Raw genomic sequence first — 21,360 nt, 5'->3', positions numbered from 1 at the left:
TCAGTGTGTCCGACAAATCTCCAGAACCTACTGTGTATATAATAACAGTTGACATTTATTGTGTGTGTGTGCTATTGTCCTTGACATTGTTCCATGCGCTACTTTTTTAAAATATTCACAATGATGTAATATGAGAGATGTGTTATTATTATTATGTGCTTTTTTTTTCTTTTTTTCTTTTTTTTTTTTTGCTGTATGCGTGCCTCTCACTGTTGTGGCCTCTCCCGTTGCGGAGCACAGGCTCCGGACATGCAGGCTCAGCGGCCGTGGCTCACGGGCCCAGCGGCTCTGCGGCATGTGGGATCTTCCTGGACCTGGGCATGAACCCGCGTCCCCTGCATCGGCAGGCGGACTCTCAACCACTGCGCCACCAGGGAAGCCCTGTGCTTTTTAAAGATGAATAAACTGAGGTAGAGAGAAGTGGAGTAATTTGGTCAAGGTCTTACAACTTGTCAGTTGCAGAGCTGGGATTCAAGTTGGCAATCTTTCTCCTGCTATCTGTTTTTTAATGACTAAGCCAAATACTGTCTGTGAGCATAATAGAAAGGGGTTATTGTAATGCTAACTTCTTTTATTTAAAAAATAATTTCTATTTTGGTTAAAACATGTCCCTCCAAAAATTTAAGCATATTGATATTGACATGAGTTTGTCTGATTACTTTTGTGTTTAGCGGTCATACAGTATTCCGAATTTTCAACAACAACAAAAAGACTTCCTAAATGAATTTATTTAATGGAAGGAATAGTGAAAGCCTTTTTTTTTTCTTTTGCCCCACTGCTTTACAACAGGTCAGGTTTTATCATGATTTTTTAAAGTTTTCTGATTAACATAGGAATTTATTTCACCGCATGGCACACAGCATTTCTCATTCCCCCTATAAATATTGGGTTTTAGTGGAGGAGGCCTGGGTAGAGATTTCCTAGGGGCTATCTCTGTATCTCTCAGTATCATTCAAGCAGTGACAACATAAACAAAAGGGAAAAACACTTCTAAAACATTTCTTTAGTCAAAACCTCCAGATCCATTTGTTTACACAACAGTGTGATCTCTGTTGACCAAAAGAGAACCCTATTAACAGAGTAAACAAATTTAGAATATCCCCAACTAAGTGATTACTGTTCACTTCTTAACACTTGTGCAAGGCAGGCTGATCTTGTGAATATTGTGAAGGTTTCGTGGGAATTACTTGGTTTGAGAGTGACTCCATAGATTTTACCAGTAGAAAAGCTCAGTTATCTGTTTAGGTAACAAGATATTATGGATTTATTTTATTTTTTTTAAAGAGTTTGCTGTTTTGAAGAATGTTCACTCTTCTTTCTTAATTAATTTATTATTTATTTATTTATTTTGGCTGCATTGGGTCTTCGTTGCTGTGCGCGGGCGTCCTCTCGTTGCGGTGAGCGGGGGCTACTCTTCGTCGTGGTGCGCGGGCTTCTCACTGTGGTGGCTTCTCTTGCCGCGAAGCATGGGCTCTAGGTGCACGAACTGCAGTAGTTGTGGCTCACGGGCTCTAGAGTGCAGGCTCAGTAGTTGTGGCGCACGGGCTTAGCTTCTCTGCGGCACGTGGGATCTTCCTGGACCAGTGCTTGAACCTGTGTCCCCTGCGTTGGCAGGCAGATTTTTAGCCACTGTGCCACCAGGGAAGTCCTGATATTATGGCTTTAAAATGAAGTATAGATTGCATTTCCCAGGCTTGGGATGGCAAACATCATCATGTTGCCACTCATTTAAGAGATTAGTCTATTTTTTCCTTACCTGTGACATGTCCAAAAGAAGTCAACAGTATTGCTAAAACAGTAAATGCGGTAAATATTTATTCAACTATTATTTGCCTAACATGCTGTTCTTAGTGCTGTGTGAAGAGAATTACAAAGTAAGAAACCTTTGCGCTGGTTTAGCATTCTCTTAATAAACAACTTTTAAGGGCCTGTGGCATACTGAATGCTCTTCTGTCCACTGGGCCTGCTGAGATTATAGGGGAGGGTCACTGACCTCATGGATGATAAATGCCTGGAGCATAGGAGGAGAGTGGGTGATGGAGCCAGAAAGCTGTAAGTATTTTCCTGAAACTACTGTGAAGTTATCTATTATTTAATTCTTTATTTTTATTTTACTGAGGTATAATTGATTTACAGTGTTGTGTTAATTTCTGCTGTATAGCAAAATGACTCAGTTATTTTATATATATATATATATATATATATATATATATATATTCTTTTTCGTATTCTTTTCCATTACACTTTATCACAGGATATTGAATGTAGTTTCCTGTGCTATACAGTAGGACCTTGTCATTTATCCATCCTATATATACTGGTTTGCATCTGCTGATCCCAAACTCCCAGTCCTTTTCTCCCCCATCTCTCCTCTGTCTTGGCAACCAGGGGTCTGTTCTCTATGTCTTGGAGTCTATTTCTGTTTCATGGATATGTTCATTTGTGTCATACTTTAGATTCCACATATAAGTGATATCATATGGTATGTGTCTTTCTCTTTCTGACTTACTTCGCTTAGTATGATAATCTCTATGGTCCATCCACCTTGCTGCAAATGACATAATTTCATTCTTTTTTATGGCTAATATTCCATTGTATATATTTACCATGTCTTCTTTAGCCATTCATCTGTTAATGTATTTAATTCTTTTTTGTGTGTCTTTTTTTTGTAAGGGATAATTGACATATAACATTGTATTAGTTTCAGGTGTACAACATGATTTGATACTTGTATATATTGCAAAATGGTCACCACAGTCAGTCTAGTTAACTTCCATCACCACATATAGTCATAGAATTCTTTTCTTGTGATGAGAACTTTTAAGATCTACTCTCTTAGCAACTTTCAAATATTCAATACACCGTTATTAATTATAGTCACCATGATGTACATTACATCCCCAGGACTTATTTATTTTGTAACTTGAAATTTGTACCTTTTGGACCCCCCTTCACCAATTCCCTAATTTTAACCAGAAAATTAGATCTTTGTTGTTTATAGAGGTAACTGATAATAGCAGGAAGGGAAAACTAAAGGAGAAGGAGGACAGAGAGAGAAGGGGCCATTGCACCAAAAACAGGAAAATGAGGGTGGGACAGGAACAAAGGTAGTGGCAGTGGAGGTGGACATGAGAATATACAGCAACAAGTAATGGAAAGAGAAGATATCTGTTTGGGAATAGAAGAGTCTCAGGATATGAGGAAAAATTCAAGAGAAGATTTTGGGTACTGGGAAAACTTTGCAATGAAAGAAGTCAGTAGAAAGGAAGAAACTGAAGGAGGGAGGCAGGATATACAGTAGAAGTCTCAGTGGATTGAATGCAGGCAAATGATTAAGAATTAGGAGACCTATTATTTATGGTTGTAGGACATTTAAGGCAGATTGCTTAGTGGTTAATAACCAGAGGGACCATATAACCTGGTCTGCCCTGGACATTTCCAGTTTACCTTTGCTGTTCTTTAACTCTCTGAAGTGTCCCAATTTAGACAAAAATTACAGCTCTTTTTTTTGTGGAACTTAATTACCTAAGTTTAAATCCTGACTCTCACTTATTTGTGACCTTGGTCAAACCTTTCTGTGCATTTAAATTCTTTGTCTAAAAACTTGGCATAATAATAGTATCTGTTCCCAGGGTGTTACAAGAATTAAATCTTATAGGGGAGTCTGATGGAAGGCAATTGTAAAAGCAATTCAGTGTCAATATTATCATCATCATCATTATTGTTATTCCTGAAGGTGAGAGAGGTAGCACGGTGGGACTAAAGCTCCGGATGCTCTGATTCTCTGATATCTACTTAGCATTTTTAAGTACAGACCACCTTTTCTTTCTCTCTCTCTACATTTCATAATTCTGTGAGCTCATCCATTCTAATAGTTTTCTGTGTTCTTGTTTCCTAAAACTGTATTTCCAACCTTTTCCTGTAACTAAGTGACCTTAAAAATATTTATTTCTATGTCTTACATTGTCATCTCAGATTAAACAAAAGGAACTAGTTGCTTAATATGGGAGTAAAGATATCTAAGCCTTGGCCTTGATTGTACTACTAAAGTGCTTTGAGATTTATACAAGTTGTCTAGTGATCTTTTGCTTTAGTTTCTTCAAATAGATATATAAATATAGATATATAGAAGACTAATTGGATCTAAAATCCTGTGAGTCTAACTCAAAATTATCTTGTTTCCCCTTTCTAACCTGCCCTTCAATACCTGTTTCCTGATTTTTATCTATCTTAAGTTTCTTAACTTCATCCACTCAGTTACCTTGAAGTTATCTTTAATTTCTTCCTCTCCTTTATCTCCCTTTATCTAATCTGTCACAAAGAGCCTTTATTTCCTTCAGAATATCTGTTGACCTTGTTCTTTCTATGGCCACTATCTTTCTTTAGGTCTCCATCACCTTGTCTCTGGTTTACTGCTACAATTTTATTATTTGTTAACTCATTTCCCTATGTCTGGTCTCTTCTGCTTCAAATTTATTTTATATAGCATCCTTCCTAGTCACTGTATTAGGCACTTTTAAAGTATTATCTTATTTAGTGGTATAATTTTGAGAGAATTACTATTTCCACTTAATAGTTGGGGATAGATTAGAAGTCAGATAAATAGTCCCTGGTTAAACAGTTATTGGAAGTGAGATTGAAACTCAGGTATGTCTCTCTAGCTCTACACACTTTATTCTTCTCATTGTATGACATAGTCCATCAACCTAAATCCTGTTAATGTGATTACCCATTCTCTGCTCTTGCAGCCTCACTACAAATAGGGTCCACATCATGATGCCATTTTGGGCAACAGCAAACTGAGGATGTGGGTCTGCATATGGAGACCGCGGCAGACAGAGAAAGTGTGGTTAGGCAATCAATGTGGAAGACCTAGCCAGTCAGCTGTAGTCGTTATTGCGAACATTTGCTGAGGGATGGGCTGGCCAGAATCAGAATAGCATGATGCTTCAGGAGGCCCAGTCAGTCAGGAGCTTCTTGGTCCATGGAAACTAGGGCAAAGCAAGGGAGGAATAATAGAAACTACATGAGATTGTTATGAGGAAGTACCCCACATGCTAAGGGAAAAGATTGGCTTTTGGGGGGAGCGTTTCTCTTCTCCATTCTGAGAAGTGGCCATTTTCCAGATATAGTCAGCCTAGGGTCCAAAGATAGAGGTCAAATAGGTCATCTGGCTAGTGTCAGGAATGTGGGGAGACAAAAAGCAGTGATTGCTAAAGGAACTGTGGTGATTTGGGGAATATTAGACATTATCTTATTCAACCTTACATTCCACAAATTGAGACTCAGTATGAAGAAGGGACATGTTCAGGTCTCCTAACTGCCAGACCCATCCTTCCATTACAATACCAAACTTCTGACGAGAGTATCATATCATGTCTCCTGCATCTGGGAGCTTGACTGCCATTTTAGTGGTAGTTATGGGGGTAAAGGCTCTGTTTCCTCCTTAAACTGGACCTGACACAGCACAGTAGCTGATGCAGCCTACTTGCTCTAAAGCTGCACTATCCATTGTGGTAGACACTAGCCACATGTGGCTATTTAAATTTAAATTAAGAAAAATGAAATAAACTTAAAATTTGGTTTCTTAGTCACACTAATTATATTTCAAGTGCTCAAAAGCCACATAGTCTAGAGGCTATTGGACAGCACAGATATAAAACATTTCCATCTTCACAGAAATTTCTATTGGACAGCACTGGTTGGAAGTGTACTTTTTATTAATTATGTACAATAGCATAATCACGCAGTATAATACATATCACAGTGCAATCCACAATCACATAACGCAACAGATGTAAATTTTCTTTACTGTACCATGTAGATGTGAAGCTCACTCCTGGATTTTGTACAGTTATTGCCAGGTTGAAACAACTGACAGATACTTGATATTTCAAATAATGGGGTCAATGTCTAATTAATTTCTCCTATACATAGTATTCCATCATTGTATTATTTATTTCTGGTTAGACAGTTTGAGAATTTTTTTCTGTTAAATTTTGCTTTCTGTACTTTGATTTTTAGTTAAAACCCCTACTTTTACATGTTTGTAATAAACTCTTGTAAACAGATATGTTTAGATTGAGTGGAATACAAAAATTAAATTAAATTTGCAATTGAGTATTTAACTCTTAAGATGGCAGGTTTTAAATAATTAACCTTTTAAAAAATATGATTCTACATGAATCATTTTTATCACTGAACCGCTTAGGCAGTTTAAAATCTTTGATGCTTGTGTGTATGCCCTATTTTGTTCTTTGCCCTGCCTGGATTTAACCAGTGAGATCAGCTAATCTCTTCAGTTACCAGTCCTAGGATCCTTGTCAGACTTTCTGTGGGACTTTGTCTAATCCAGTGCCAAAAGACGTAGAAGTATGAATCTTGATTTCTTCTTTGAGAAATTAACCCACCTATTAAATACCTCACCAGGAGAGAGAAAAATTGCAGAGATGAAGTCTGATGGCAGTTTTAGACGAAGACTTAGATAGTTCCACACTTTTCTTTATCAGCTTAATCGTAGAACATAGCAGGAAATGGGAATACAGATACATCTCAGAGCGGTTACTCAAACACAGTTGAGCTTTTATGAGAATTTGGGGATAAAACTAAGAAGTATGACCATTTGGAAAATGAAAACAAGTAATGATGCCTCAGATGCATATGTTTTTGTTTTCTTTCCTGGAGTAGATGAGAACTTTTGTTTCAAATTTTCATTTCTAACATGTGGAGGCAGTTTTCATTTGAAGTTTCTCTTGGAGTACTGTTGTCTATAAATTCTTCTTCCACAGAGAAGGATAACATTTTTCAAAAGTGGTAGGAAAAAGATATTACAAGAAGAAATAAAGGAAAGTAAGGAACTCACTATGTATTAAGTCATGGTGTAGGTGTGCTCATCTGGGTGAAAAGAGGTTCTTAAGCAGAAATGAAAGTGATGTACATTTCAGGCCATGAGGATTTATGCCATTTTCATTTGGCAGTGTCTCCTGGTTTCATGCTAAAAGTTCATTTGTGAAAATGCACGATTTCAAACTCCATCCCTATTAAGGCGTGTGTTTCAAATGCCACAGGGGAAAAATGTGCTATAAATAAAGCCCAGGTGTCCCTTGGTATGATTTTAAATTACTTAATTCAACTGTGCATGTCATATACTGATGAAATGATATCTATTTTTACACAAACTTGGCAGCAAGTCAAAAAGGAGTTTCTACCATAAAATACTAACATCAGTGTTCTAAGACACAGGACCACAGTTGAGTCTGGAAGAAAGAAAACTCTCTATTCTTGAAACAAGTATTTATTTTTAACTCAAAGTTACTTATTATTTAAATCACAGAATAGAGTACTATGGGATACAAAATTACTTATTATTTAAATCACAGAATAGAGTACTATGGGATACTCTTTTTTTTCATAATTAGATTCCTTCACATAATAAATATGTGGCTTAAACACTTCTACCATTTAATTTTCTTACAGTACTCCAGAATAATTTCCTTATAGTACTTGAAAAAGAACCAACATTTAAAAAAGAGTCCAGTAAAACCAACAGTCACTGAATAAACACAAGAACATCTATGTTATGTATTAGTTGAAAGTGAAAAGAAATGTAACTTGGAAAAGTATTCTATTTTGCCCCACTGATATTATAATGAAATTCCTGGAATGGGGACTGGTGTCATACTCTAACTTTTGACCATTTCAAATGGCAGTACCTGGCAACAACACCTGGATAATGTTTCACGTAGCCAAAGTGGGGCTGTTCTGTGTATTTCTACAACAGACTGTGTATTACCGTATTTATTGTTTAACTTTTAGGCCGAGTACATTCTGCTGTGTTGTAGAGCTATGTTTCTCTTGTCGAACTCTGCAAATGAGAGACCACCAATCAGTTCACGGAACTGCTTCTCCTATCGGTGTGTCTGAGAAAACCTTTACAAGCAACTCTCTCCCTCACACTGGAATCCTTTTTACCTGTAATGATTTTCTGTTTCAAATAACTGAGATCTTATTTTCTCTCTGGGGAGAGAAGACTGCAAATTTTGTACCACTATGTTATTTTTAAAAGTATAAATTCAACTTAATCACGAAGTAGTTCTGATACTAAAATTACAAGGGTCATCGTGCTCTGTGGATAACTTATACTTAGGTTATATTTAAGTGCTGTGATAAATTCTACTTGTGTCATCCCCATTTTAAGCTCATATATTTGTTAAGATAAAACAAGGCAATCATATTCCTGTAATTTCTGTATAGTTTCAGTTTTATCCCTTTTTTGTCCCACTCTAATTATGAAGAATTTGTATTTATTATCAGTCTTCGCTCCTCCTGTCCATACACACATCTGCACTACTGACCTAGCGTTAATGAGTCTTGTCTATGTCCTTTTCCCGTATACGAAATGGTAATCTACGGCAGTGACTCTTAAACTCAGATTCTTGTAAGAATCACCTATAAGGTTTTATTTCTTTATTTTTATTTATATATTTTAAAAATTCACATGCTAGTGCCACTGGAGATTTGCATCCAGGTCAATGGCATTGAATTCAGGCATCTGTAAATTCAAAAAACGTGCTATAGATTATTATTAATGCCTGATCTGTGTCGGTGGGAACCCACAGTTGTCTCTTTCTCTACTCATTGTTGGCAATCTCCTTTCAAGTCATTGGAAACATCAAGACTGGGCCTTCTTCTTAGCCATATCTTGGCCATATGTTAATATTTTCTTAATCCAGATTGTAATTGGTTTGAAGCGAAGAGTCCGTTCTTACTCACTTTTGTATTCTTTATCCTAGCAGTTTTTCTTGTTGTAAGTGCCCTGAATATAGTAGTAATTAGATATATTCTTTGTTTTCATGAATTTGCTAAAATCCTAATGCTACATTTGTAGGAAATTTTATTTCCACAGAGAGTTTTTTTTTTTTAAGAAAACATGATATATTTAAGTCAAAAATTAGAAGTGTTAATTTGTGACTACAAAAGAATTTTAACCTTGCTCAGGGATTCAAAACTAAGTGATGTATAAACAATTTAAAAGAGGGGCTGGAGGGAAAAACAAAAACAAAAAGCCTTGAGTGGAATTGTTAATAGACCTTGCTAATTTAAGATTAATTAGAAAAGAAATTCTTTTAAATCCTGTATGATTTTCTAAAATTTAATTTTTATGTAATTTAGGACCATATCAAAATGAGATTATTGAGGGCATAAAAATCCACTGGAGTTCTAAGTTCCAGAGAAATAACAGGGAAGTAATAAAGAACAAAAAGGAAAAAGATCATACACATATTTCCTGCCTCTCTTTTCCTCTTAAGGTTTCCCATTTAAGCAGAGAATAGACTGGATGAGAGACCCAGGGTTGACCCAGAGAGGCTGGGATGATAAAGACTGAACTACTCATCACTTGGAATCAAACATTAACTTTTCTCTATTGAAGAGTCTATTGTGAAGTCTTGTTTACTGGGCTACTGACCAACTGTTCTACATTTGCAGGGGAATAGTTGTCAGTACTCCTGGAGTATCCGGCAATCGGGGCCTTGGTCAAAACTCTAGAGAAGGCAATGTTAATTTTTTTTCACCTCCTACTTATTATATTTATTTATTTTGGGGGAAACTTTTTGTCCTCTCTTGTTTCCTGCTTCTGCTTCCTAAAGAGTGCTTTTTGCTTTCTTTCAGGCATCTTGTATTTTCTACTTAATTGAAGTCCTCCATTCCTCGATAACCACTCTTTGTCTTCTTTGCTTTAATCAAAATGATTGTTTCTGAACTAGTATCTCCCAATTACAAATCTGTTACCTGATTAACTCCCAGTTACATAAAACCAAGACTTAAAAGGTCCAGTACTTTTTAAACAAGGCATTAGTAACCCAAATTGACTTGTCATTGATGCAGTGCAAAGGAGTTAATTGTATTGCCATTATTTTTTCATTTGATTTGTATCGTGGACATCTTCCCATGACAGTACATTTAGAACTACTTCATTTTTAATAACTACATGTTATTGTAACAATTGTATGGATGTGCTCAATTTTCCATCATTCTCTTGTTTGTGGTCCTAATGATAATTATTATCATCCCAGACATCCTTTTAATAATGAATAACATTTATTAAACCCTTATTATGTGTCACGCACTACCAGATAGTAAGCGCATTACATATATCAATTCACTTGATTATCATATCAGTTACCCTACTAGGTAGATGATATTGGTAGCCTCATATTAGGTATGAGAAAATTGAGGCATAGAGAAGATAAACAATTTGCCCAAAGTCACTTTTCCAGTAAGCGGCAGAAACAGGATATCAAGTTGGAAAGAGTGTCTTCAGAGCCAACACTGGACTTGACCCAAGCATTACTGGTTCTTTCAATTTTTTTTGGCAGTTACACAAAGTGCAACAAATAACATCATAATATATCAAAATTTGGGATATGTTTATAGTTTTTCCTAAGCTCTTCATAATGGACATTTTGGTTTAGAAGCAGTGACTGCAATCATAAAAAAGGAAAATATAAAATCATAGAATCTCCAGGTTTGAAAGAAGGACTTTTCTATGTAATTTAGTTGAATTGAAACAATTGTGAATCTCAGCCAGTTGTGTTCTCACCTGATGTCCAGAGTCCTAAAGAACTTGTTCAGGACCTCTTTGGGCTAATACATGTTCCTGCTTTGTGTCATGTTTACTTGTGTATATGTCTCATTTCCCACATTTCATTCATGTGTTTATTTCTAATTCTGCTGCTAATTGTTTTACATACAAAAGACACCAGTACTATTGTGGCTGAATTATTTCAGTATTTTAATGTATAGCTTCTTTTCTTCCAAACAGGAGCAAAATTTATTGGAACTTTCCCCATCCCAGACACCTACAATCCAGATGATGATAAAATATATTTCTTCTTTCGTGAATCATCTCAAGAAGGGAGTACTTCTGATAAGACCATCCTTTCTCGAGTTGGAAGAGTTTGTAAGGCAAGATATATTTATTCCACTTAAGGCATATGTGTATGTGTATGAATAATTAACCATGTAATGTTGAAGTTAATTCCATTATTCATAAATGGTAGAATACATTCATATTATCTTACATGTATAATTTTTGAGATCCAAAAGTAAAAAGAAAAAAGAAGGATGCAAAATTTTCCAATATTACACATTATTTTTTCCAGTCCCTGAGCTATTCCCCAGGTTTGAGTTAGATCTCTTGGGCAGCGTGCTCCTTTTATTGGTGGGCTATCCCTTTGCCAGTTATTACTGTTCCCAGTAAGATCCCTGCATTGTCCTGATCCATGGAAGTTAAAATATTTTGTACATTAAATAATTTTATTTTGAAATTGAAAGTAACTTAGCATACTCACTAGAGTTCCTTAACACTAACAAAATCATATCCCATATTTTTATCAAAACACATCTCATGTAAAATTAGGTATCTTTACGTGAATCAAATAAGTTGAAAATGCAGTTATATAGTCTTATTATTAAAATACTTTCTAGAGCATTAACCTAGATTAGGTTCTGAGAGAAAAATGGGATAGGAAGGAAAGAAAACAATCCAAAAGGCAAAACATTTATCTTGAAGAACACTGAAATTTGCTTTTTAATATTGCCATTTTGTGTAAATTACAGGAAAACAGCAACTCTATGAAACACTTCCATTTTGTGCTATCAAAGTTCTCATTTGAGTGAATACAAGCTTTATAGAATAAAAATACTACTGGAATCATACTTTTCAGTATATTCTTTTGTTAGTTGGATTTATCGTCACTGAAATCACTTCTCTTAAATGGCCAGACACCTTCAGCATTAACTCAGTTATTAAGAGGAAGAGCTGTTAACTTAATAAATACTCTCAGCGGGAAGCTTTCTTTGGTCTTGTACAAACTTTTCATTTTCTTCCATCTGAACCTATCACTTTTTTTTCTCAGTCTGTGCCCTCAGGCTTTTGAACACTTCCAGGGACAGAAGTATAAACCGTCATGCGCTTAAGAGTGCTAATGATAACATGGCTTTTGAATGAGACCAAACTTGTGAGCGCAGATCATTCTTTACCTAGTGTCCTAGCCAGTAATGCCGTCCCCCACTGATCCCTTCACCCCCAGGGGACAGATTCTCTAAAAAGCATCCTCATTCTTTCAGAGTCTAAGAATTCACAGTCATTTCTCTTGAAGCCTCTTGCCGAGAGATGAATGGCCATTGCTTGGAGTAGTCGTAGCGTGTGAGTGTACTGAAGCATGCCTTAGAACAACAGTACCCCAGCCGGAAAGCTGTGCTGTGGATGGACATCATTTGTATAAATGAATCACGTTAAGTATGTCATAAGAGATTTACAATCAATTAAATGTATTTTAAGAGTCACTCTGTGATGAGCACATGTATAACAAGTGTGGGTTTTGTGAAGCAGTTCAATACTTATTTCTTGATAGGTCAAATCCATTTGATAGAAATTCATTTATAACAAAGTAATGTTTTTACACTCACACTAAATATACTGAGAGTTAATTTTAGAGGTGGAGAAACATATTAAAGAAAAATTTAGCTGCCCCATTTATAAATTTGTATCATAAAAATATAATCTAGACTTTAAGTATCAGCCATGGGATATTTTATTTATGAACAAACTCCTATAGAACTGAAAAGACAGAGAGGATTGTAGTATATAAGTCTTCCCACCACAAAAAAACTCTGAGGCCACCCAGCAAGATTTTGTCATGCTATTGTGTTTGGATAAAAAGCTAACAAATTGTGATATCAAATAAGGACTTGTGATGGATGAATTTCCTTAAAAAAAAAGAGAGATAATAGAGGTTCTTCTTAAATTGATGTATCTCTTTACTCAATCCCTGTCTTCAATTAACACCCTCTTCAGCATTTCCCACTACGATATGATCCACTGGTCAGTGTTTACAATATTTGGTTCTAAATGCATCTTTGTAATTTCTTAATTGCCTCCCACCCTGCCCAAGTTACTAACTTTATTTATTAATTTAGGATTAAAGTGCGGTAAAAAGTGAGCACTCATAAGTGGAGATTTCACTGTCAAGATTAAAAATGACTTGAAGTCTTTTAAAAAAGAATGTCCTGCAAAACAATAACAAGCTTAAATTAAAAAATAGCTTTTCAGCATCATTGTTGCTGTTATACATTATTTTCACATAAAAAATGTTCTTGTGACATTTGGGGGAACATATTTATGCCTCTCTGTTTCATTTTTTTTTTATCCCATGAGGTTATTATAATATTGTTTTTCTGTTTTCAACAGGTAGTAATGTAATGTACGTCTATGCTGTGAAACAAAATTAAGTTCAATAGATATAAACAAAGCTAAGAAGGAAGAGAGCATGCTAGAGAGAGTTAAGAGTAACTGTGTACACTGTTCTGAATTTACAGAGCTTGTCAGTAACATGAGAGTCCTTTATACTATTTGTCCCACCATGATATTTCCACAGTACCTATTTATTTGGAAATATTAAGGTTTTGTTGTTCTTGTTATTATTGTTTGTTTTCATTTTTACCTGATAACCTTCAGGCCAATGAAAAACTGTTGACAGTTTAAGAGCTCCCTATGTCTTCAGCTACTAAACTAAAGTAAAAGTTGTTTTACTGACCTGTCAAAGACATTACTGTTAGTCAGTAAGATATAGTGATTGGTGGGGAGGAGCTTTTGGAAATAAGCAAAAATTACACAAAATGAACAAAGAATTGTTTACAGGATAAGGGTGAATCTCTTCAATTTTGTAACCCATTCCTTCATTATTTTATCATTTCATTATTTCAACAAGAAAATATAAGTTCTGTGCAAAGTGCAGTAAGACTAGACACTGGGAGGTAAGTAAACCACTGTCCCTTTTCTTTAAAACCTTAGAGTGCAGTGAGGGTAATAGAGACGTAAACAGATAATCACAATATAATGTGATCGAGGTCAGACTGAGAACTCTGTGCATTCAGTGAAGTTCAAAAATTGAGTCCTACAGGGGTAGGGGGACTACACCAAGGACAGGAAAGGAGGATAGGCATTTCAGGCAGCATTATGACAGAGTATATTTTGTTTAAAGGACAGTGAAATCTTGTTGTCATTGGAACTCGAGGGGTAGTGGGGAGCAATGTTATTCCATAAATTCTGGTAAATTGGAAGATAAGCAGTATTATTTTCAGGGTAAGGAGTTTCAGCTCTGTTGTGTAGACAATGAGAAATTATAAATGTTTTTAGGAAGAGAAGTGACTTGATAAGTGTTCAGCAATTAATTATTTCAAGAATATATCTGGACTGAGAAATATGCGTGACTGGGAGACCTTTTAGGTAGTTCCCTAAAGAAAGTAGGAATGAAGAGATACATATAAGTTCAAGAGATATTTCTAAGATAGAATGTATGTGTCAATTTCTAAAAGGTCCTTAATTTATTACCACTCTTTTATTAATTGCCCGGTGTAGACAAGTGCTGTCTAATATAGAATTTTCTGCAATGATGGGAATGTTCTGTATCTGTTCTCTACAGCATAGTAGCCATGTTGACATGTTAGTGTTGACTAGTATGACTATGGAACTGAATTTTTGATGTTATTTAACTTTAATTAATTGTAATTTAAATAGCCTCGTGTGGCTAGTGGCTACATTATAAATATAGACTATCAAAACATTCATTTACTTAACACATCTATTGGTAACTAACCCTGTACATGGCATTGCTAAGCAGTAGTCTTATAGAAGTTTTTTTAAAAAAAGACATCATACTTGTCCTTACTGAGTTTACAACCTAGTGCATTATATATGCATTAAACAAGAAAGCACACAGATTAACATATAAGTGGAAGGTGTGATAACTGCTATAATGGAAAAATCACAGGGTCAATTAGGAAGAATAGGTGGGCTTTAGATTGTATATGGAAGGTCTCTCTGAGAAAGTGACTTTTGAATCAGATGATAAAAATGATGAGGAAATTGCAGGGCAAAGGTGACAGGGATGGGGAAGAATATTCCAGGCAGAAGGAAAAGCACATGTGAAATCTCAGAGGTGGGAAAAAGCACTTAAGGAATAAAAAGAGGTCTACTGTGACTGGAGCAAAACAAACAAATGGAAAATTAGCAGGATAGTGACTGTTTCCTTTTAAAACATGCACGAAAGTTCAACAGAAGTCTTCAGAAGTATTATCTCTCCTGTTCATAATTAGGACTGATTAATAACTGCAGGTATTGATTCCACGATGTACATAAAAGGCTGCAACAACTTCCTGTCCTATTAGATTCTCCATGCATTTTAATTCTCCCTCACTCCTATTCCAAAGACCTTGATACTATCCCTGTAGACAAAAGACTCCTATACTGTTAGTAACTGTGCTTTCCAGAAGATATGGCAGAAATTAGGAAAATGCACAAAGAGATATATTCTGATATTTAAGAAACACCAGAAAAAGTTTATGGGCATAGATTTTATATTTGAACATATTGAACTTGATGTAGTTCTGGGTTATGCTGTCATAATAACCAGTTAAAAATATAAACCTGAGACTCAATAGGGTCTAGACTCAGGAATGTAGAAATCACCAGTGTATTGGTAGTTCTTGAAGTCATGGAAATGTCTGAAATTGCCCAGGAAGATTTGTAGTACAAGATCAAACAGCAAGGACAGGATCCTGAGGGACAATGACATTTAAGAAAAAGCAGAGGAAAATGTCCGCAAAGGCAATTGAGAAGAAATAGTTTGATAGCAGGTAGAGAACTGGACGAGAGTACTGTCACAAGTCAGGGATAAAAACGGTTTCAAGAAGAAGGCAGTTATCAGTAATGTCACACACCAAAAGGAAGTCAGGTAAGATTATGACTAAAAGTCACATATTAGTTTTGGCAGTAAGGATATAATAATAACTTTTGCCCAAATGATATGAATGTTAACTTGAAGTCAAATCTAGACTTACATCTCTGCTTTACTTTTTTTTTTTAACATCTTTATTGGAGTATAATTGCTTTACAATGGTGTGTTAGTTTCTGCTTTATAACAAAGTGAATCAGCTATACATATACATATATCCCCATATCTCCTCCCTCTTGCGTCTCCCTCCCTCCCACCTTCCCTATCCCACCCCTCTAGGTGGTCACAAATACCGAGCTGATCTCCCTATGCTATGCGGCTGCTTCCCCCTAGCTATCTATTTTACATTTGATAGTGTATATATGTCCATGCCACTCTCTCACTTTGTCCCAGCTTACCTTTCCCCCTCCCCATATCCTCAAGTCCATTCTCTAGTAGGTCTCCGTCTTTATTCCCGTCTTGCCCCTAGGCTCTTCATAATCTTTTTTTTTTTTTTTTTTTAGATTCCATATATATGTGCTAGCATACAGTATTTGTTTCTCTCTTTCTGACTTACTTCATTCTGTATGACAGACTTTAGGTCCATCCACCTCACTACAAATAACTCAATTTTGTTTCTTTTTATGGCTGAGTAATATTCCATTGTATATATGTGCCACATCTTCATTATTCATTCATCTGTCAGTGGACACTTAGGTTGCTTCCATGTCCTGGCTATTGTAAATAGAGCTACAATGAACATTGCAGTACATGACTAGGATTAATCTCCAAAATCTACAAGCAGCTCATACAGCTCAATATCAAAAAAACAAACAACCCAATCCAAAAATGGGGAGAAGTCCTAAATAGACATTTCTCCAAAGAAGATATACAGATTGCCAACAAACACATGAAAGAATGCTCAACATCACTAATCATTAGTGAAATGCAAATCAAAACTACAATGAGGTATCACCGCACACCGGTCAGAAAGGCCATCATCAAAAAGTCTACAAACAATAAATGCTGGAGAGGGTGTGGAGAAAAGGGAACCCTCTTGCACTGCTGGTGGGAATGTAAATTGATACAGCCACTATGGAGAACAGTATGGAGGTTCCTTAAAAAGTAAAAATAGAACTACCATATGACCCAGCAATCCCACTATTGGGCATATACCCTGAGAAAACCATAATTCAAAAAGAGACATGTATCTGCTTTACTTTTTTCTAGCTCACTTTCTTAACCTAGAAAATGAGGACACCCATCTCTTCTATGACTATTTTACCAGGCAAATGAAAGGCTTAAATGAGATCATATGAATTTGGATCTTGAAAGATACAGAGGAAAGTACTGGAAAACAAGGGCTACTTAGATTTCTGTTTTCAAGCAGTTAACCATCTAAGAGATCGACATGTGAATAATGTGAGTACATGATCATACCACCCTAAGTTACATGTCAAAAATCATGTACACACATATACACGTCATACATACACACTTTTGGAGTCAGCTCAATTAACTGCTTAGGAGTGAAAGAGTGGTAGTATGTGTATATTTTGGGAGCTGGGGGGTGGTGAGAGGCAGGTTAGTTACCAAAGTTTACTGAGAAGAGATGGTATTTCATCAGTTTTAAAGGTTAAAATTATTATTATTACTTTGCTCTCATTTTTAGCAATATTTGTACTTTGAGGATAGAACTTATTTTTGGATAGAGTCAGAAGAATTTGGAGACATCTCTGGTGAAAATTATGTGAACAATTTGAACAATGCAAATTTTGGACAAGAGATAGGAACAGAGAGATTCACTAAATAGTAAAGAAACTGACCTAGAAGATAATTGACAGCCTCAGGATAATAAGTACCTTCATCCAAAGAATCTCTTTCAAACTCAGTGTGTTTATCATTACAAATGGGAGAACACATTTACTAATGAATTATTTTTTAGTAGTGTCACTACTTTCCCATCAAACAACTTCTTCAGTTTTCTCATTTTTAAAATAAGGTGCTTAGCCTAGAATGCTTTCTAAAGTCTTTGCCAGGCTCTATAATTCTTTGATTTGAACAGTCAATATTTTCAAGCACTGAATGGTGCACCGTACACCCTGGACTGCTCTCATAGATGGTAAATTACACAGGTCTTCGTGGAGAGGTAATAAATGCTGTCTGAAAGGGTAGGTGAAACAGCATGAAATAAACCCTCTGAAAAGATTTGTGTCTATTTATTTTGCAAGTTAGTCCTTTCTGATACTATTATTTATGATTGTGTGATGTTTATTACCATGTGTGTGTGTGTCTGTGTGTATTTCCTTTCAAAACCCACCCTGTAAGTTAATGTGTATAAATACCAGTCACTTCAGTGGGGCTTGCTTGCAGCTTTCTGCCTCGAGTTTGTTTTGCATTATTTTGGGATTCTGTTCATTTCTGGAAGCATTGTCCATTAGGTTACTTATGCTAGCCCACTCCGGATTACAGCTGCAGGTTATGCCAGTTCCCTTTTTGTTCTGCAGTATTTCCTTTTGTCCACGCCAGGAATTCAGTTTGGTTGGACCTTTCACATAACTTGCCTGGGGGTCTAATTAATAGCCCTTTGCTGTGATTCTACTTGCACTGTCTATTTTGATATATGATCCTATTTGGACAGTTACTGCCTTTGAAGATTTGTGTTTTTAGGCTGATGACACTTTCCGTATTTATTGATTTCCCCCGAGTTGTGGGTTTTTTTTGCTTACTTTCAGCTTGTTGCTTACAACCTAAATGAGAGATTTAGAGCCCACAAGTTACAGATGTGCTTTTGCTTCACTTCCATCTGTTTTCCTGTCAGAAATTCCTAGGCAAGGATTAATACTGTTGGCCGTAGCTTTTAACACTTTTTTTTTTAATTTAATGAACTCTGATCCTACCTGAAAAAGACCGCTGAATATGCCTAGATTTGCCTAAATTTAATCTGTTAAATCTTAGACACTGAATTCTTTAGCACAGTGTATTACCCAAGTCCTGCATTTCTAATAATCTTTACAAGTTTTTGAAGTAGTTAGAAAAACATGTTCTCCATTTCGATTCTCCAGTGGCAAATCAAAAACAGTCATGTCTAAACACTAGAGTTCTTTTTAAGAAAAAAATTTTTTTGCCTTGAAAGTCTATTCAGAAGTTATCCCTTAAAAACCACTGTGTGCAATACCTGCCGTACAAGTTTTTTGTTTGTTTTTTCTTCTCCCCTTTGAGATGTTTGAGTTTGCCTAGTTTTGTTTCTTCTACTGCTAAGGTATTTCAAGATTATTAATAGATAAGTAGAAGACTCTTTATTATTTTCCTTTTATGTTTTTATTTTTAGTGATCATAACTTTTTTGCATCTCAATGAAAGAATTAAATGAAATATTGTTATGACGTATTGCTGAAGAAGATTCATAGGCTGAAAAAGAAAGTACAACATAGTTCTCTCATTTGATTCAGTGGGTTTAACTTCACTATCTTTCATGAGTTCATTTAATGTATTAAAATATCCTCACTTAAGCTCTTCCTCTAACAGTGTATTTATATATATATATATATATATATATATATATGACTTTTATTTTAATATATATACATGTCCTCCTAATGAGCCTCCTGGGAATCTTATTCTGGGTTTGACTTTTTGTTTCTACCACATGATGATAATAGTTTCAAACTTCTAAATAGGCCATCCTGCATTTGGATTATCCTTATCATTATTATTGACTTATACAGCCCATATAGACCATCTGTATTAAGTTTACAGAGTTTCTAAATTCTGTCCCTAGAAATAACTCAGAGAAAATTGAGGCAGCCCAGAGAGAATTACATTGAACAATTGCTCTGAAATGTCAGTTGCTGTGATCTTACTTCAGAATTTCCTGGTGCAAACGGGTCTTTAGGTGATTTGAAGATATATCTCAACACAAGATTATTTAAAACCTGCAAGGTACAGCAGTTATTCTAAATAACAAATCAGATAAAGAGTACGAATGATGTATAGAAATACAACAGGCATTAAATCAAAGACAGAAAAGTATTTAATTGCCCTAATCTTTTTTTAATTTGTAAAAAAGATCAGTAGAAAGCCTGTGTGTTTGTCTCATGTGATAGCTTCAGTTATGGAAAAACAAATGTTTTGTATTGTGGTATTTGGATCACACTTCACAAGAAAGTGGGTAGTGTTAGTTCAAGATAAAATCTCTGAGATTAAATGTTATTGATGGGTAGAATGTGGGAGAGGGGTGCACAAACTTGCACAGATTATGGTTTCTAAAGTGCTTCAGGGAATTCCCTTCTCTTGTCTGCACAAAGATGCAGAAGAGCTCCATTAGGCAAAATAACTAAATTTTAAGCAAAAGAGAATTTGTAACCTCTGACTTCACCATCAAACCTTTTTTCTTTTTTTAAGTGCTTAAGGTGTACTTATTTATTTGAAAAGCCTGGTGTCCTTCAACTTAAACTAATTAATATGGCTACAAATTTCTGAACGCACATCTCTGTTTTAATAGAATATACCGTGTTCACAGATGTCTTAGAGGTTTCATTGATTTATAAAATGTTCATGATTTAAGAGCAGAGGAGCTAAATGTCAATTATTACACTTTCCAAGAGCTTCTGTTTCTCAATATAAAGGTGAAAATGACAATATTTATAAAGTGCTGAGAGATCCTTGGAGAGGATGGTATATAGAGATAAAATCACATTTAACAGATGAACCCAGCATAGTGACCCGAAGGTCAAAAGATACACTCAATAAAAGTTCACGTGTTACAGCTTGTAGCTACTCTACATGTCTGTGTAAGATTTATAAGGACTTGAGTTTGCTATGACAGTAGAAGGAAAATGGAGTCACCATTAACCTGCCTCCTGACTGATCGCCCCATTAGGAGATAGCAGGATTAGAAGATCACAGTATTTCATAATATGCAGCCATCACCCAATCCAATGATTCAGAGTTAACTATGCTTTAAAGCTGCACAGAGATTGTAACTTGTGTTTGTCTTTCATTTTTTAAATTTTCTGTTTTCATTAATCACTTAAAAATTAAGAAATATTGCAAACATATAAAAAGCTATAAAGAATGGGGAAACAGGCAACCTCTGCACTCACCACCCAGATTGCACACGTGGTCGGGCTTGTTTACATTTAATTTCTTTGCTACTTTCATCTGCATCTTTGTGTAGAGGATGGCGAGGCTTTTGGCAATCTGACCACAAAGAAGCTGTGATAAATAGAGTGGAGACACACAGAAGTGACCAGTGACTAAAAGCTGCTGATTTTGACATCTCAATAATAAATCTATAGTGTTAGACAGTTGTGTTCTTTAGAATTGCACAAAAATAAGCAAGGAGGTGAGAGTTGAGTACAAAAGTGGTTACTTCCCTTTCAGCCCTCTTCTGGGCTTAAAGTTCTCAGGGGGGGATTTTGTGGATTTGCAAACAAATCCAGGGACTGAGAGCTGGTCCACAAAGTCAGTCAACTGACACTTCCCTGCAGGAGAAATACAACTCCTTGTGAATTGAACTTTGCCATCCCAGGTCATGCTTCTGGATGTCTGTAAGAGTTACTATCCAGTCATTAAATGCTTAT

General features: G+C 35.7%; 1 protein-coding gene and 1 long non-coding RNA gene across 6 annotated transcripts in view; one reads left to right on the top strand and one right to left on the bottom strand.

Annotated features, from left to right (window-relative positions):
- Positions 1 to 21,360, bottom strand: part of LOC141279523 (uncharacterized) — a 182,656-nt gene that overhangs the window by 15,512 nt on the left and 145,784 nt on the right. The gene's annotated exons all lie outside the window — the stretch shown is intronic.
- The window catches only part of SEMA3D (semaphorin 3D), a 208,445-nt gene that overhangs the window by 137,297 nt on the left and 49,788 nt on the right, over positions 1 to 21,360 (top strand). For all 5 annotated transcript variants that reach the window (XM_019929083.3, XM_019929072.3, XM_073809609.1 and 2 more), the window contains one exon: positions 10,823 to 10,965. In XM_019929083.3, coding sequence (XP_019784642.1) covers positions 10,823 to 10,965 — 143 coding nt within the window. The remainder of the gene's footprint in view (positions 1 to 10,822; positions 10,966 to 21,360) is intronic.

The sequence above is a fragment of the Tursiops truncatus genome, chromosome 9 (assembly GCF_011762595.2).
Source record: "Tursiops truncatus isolate mTurTru1 chromosome 9, mTurTru1.mat.Y, whole genome shotgun sequence".
NCBI classification, from domain to species: Eukaryota; Metazoa; Chordata; class Mammalia; order Artiodactyla; family Delphinidae; genus Tursiops; species Tursiops truncatus.
This window is presented reverse-complemented; position numbering and strand designations above follow the sequence as displayed.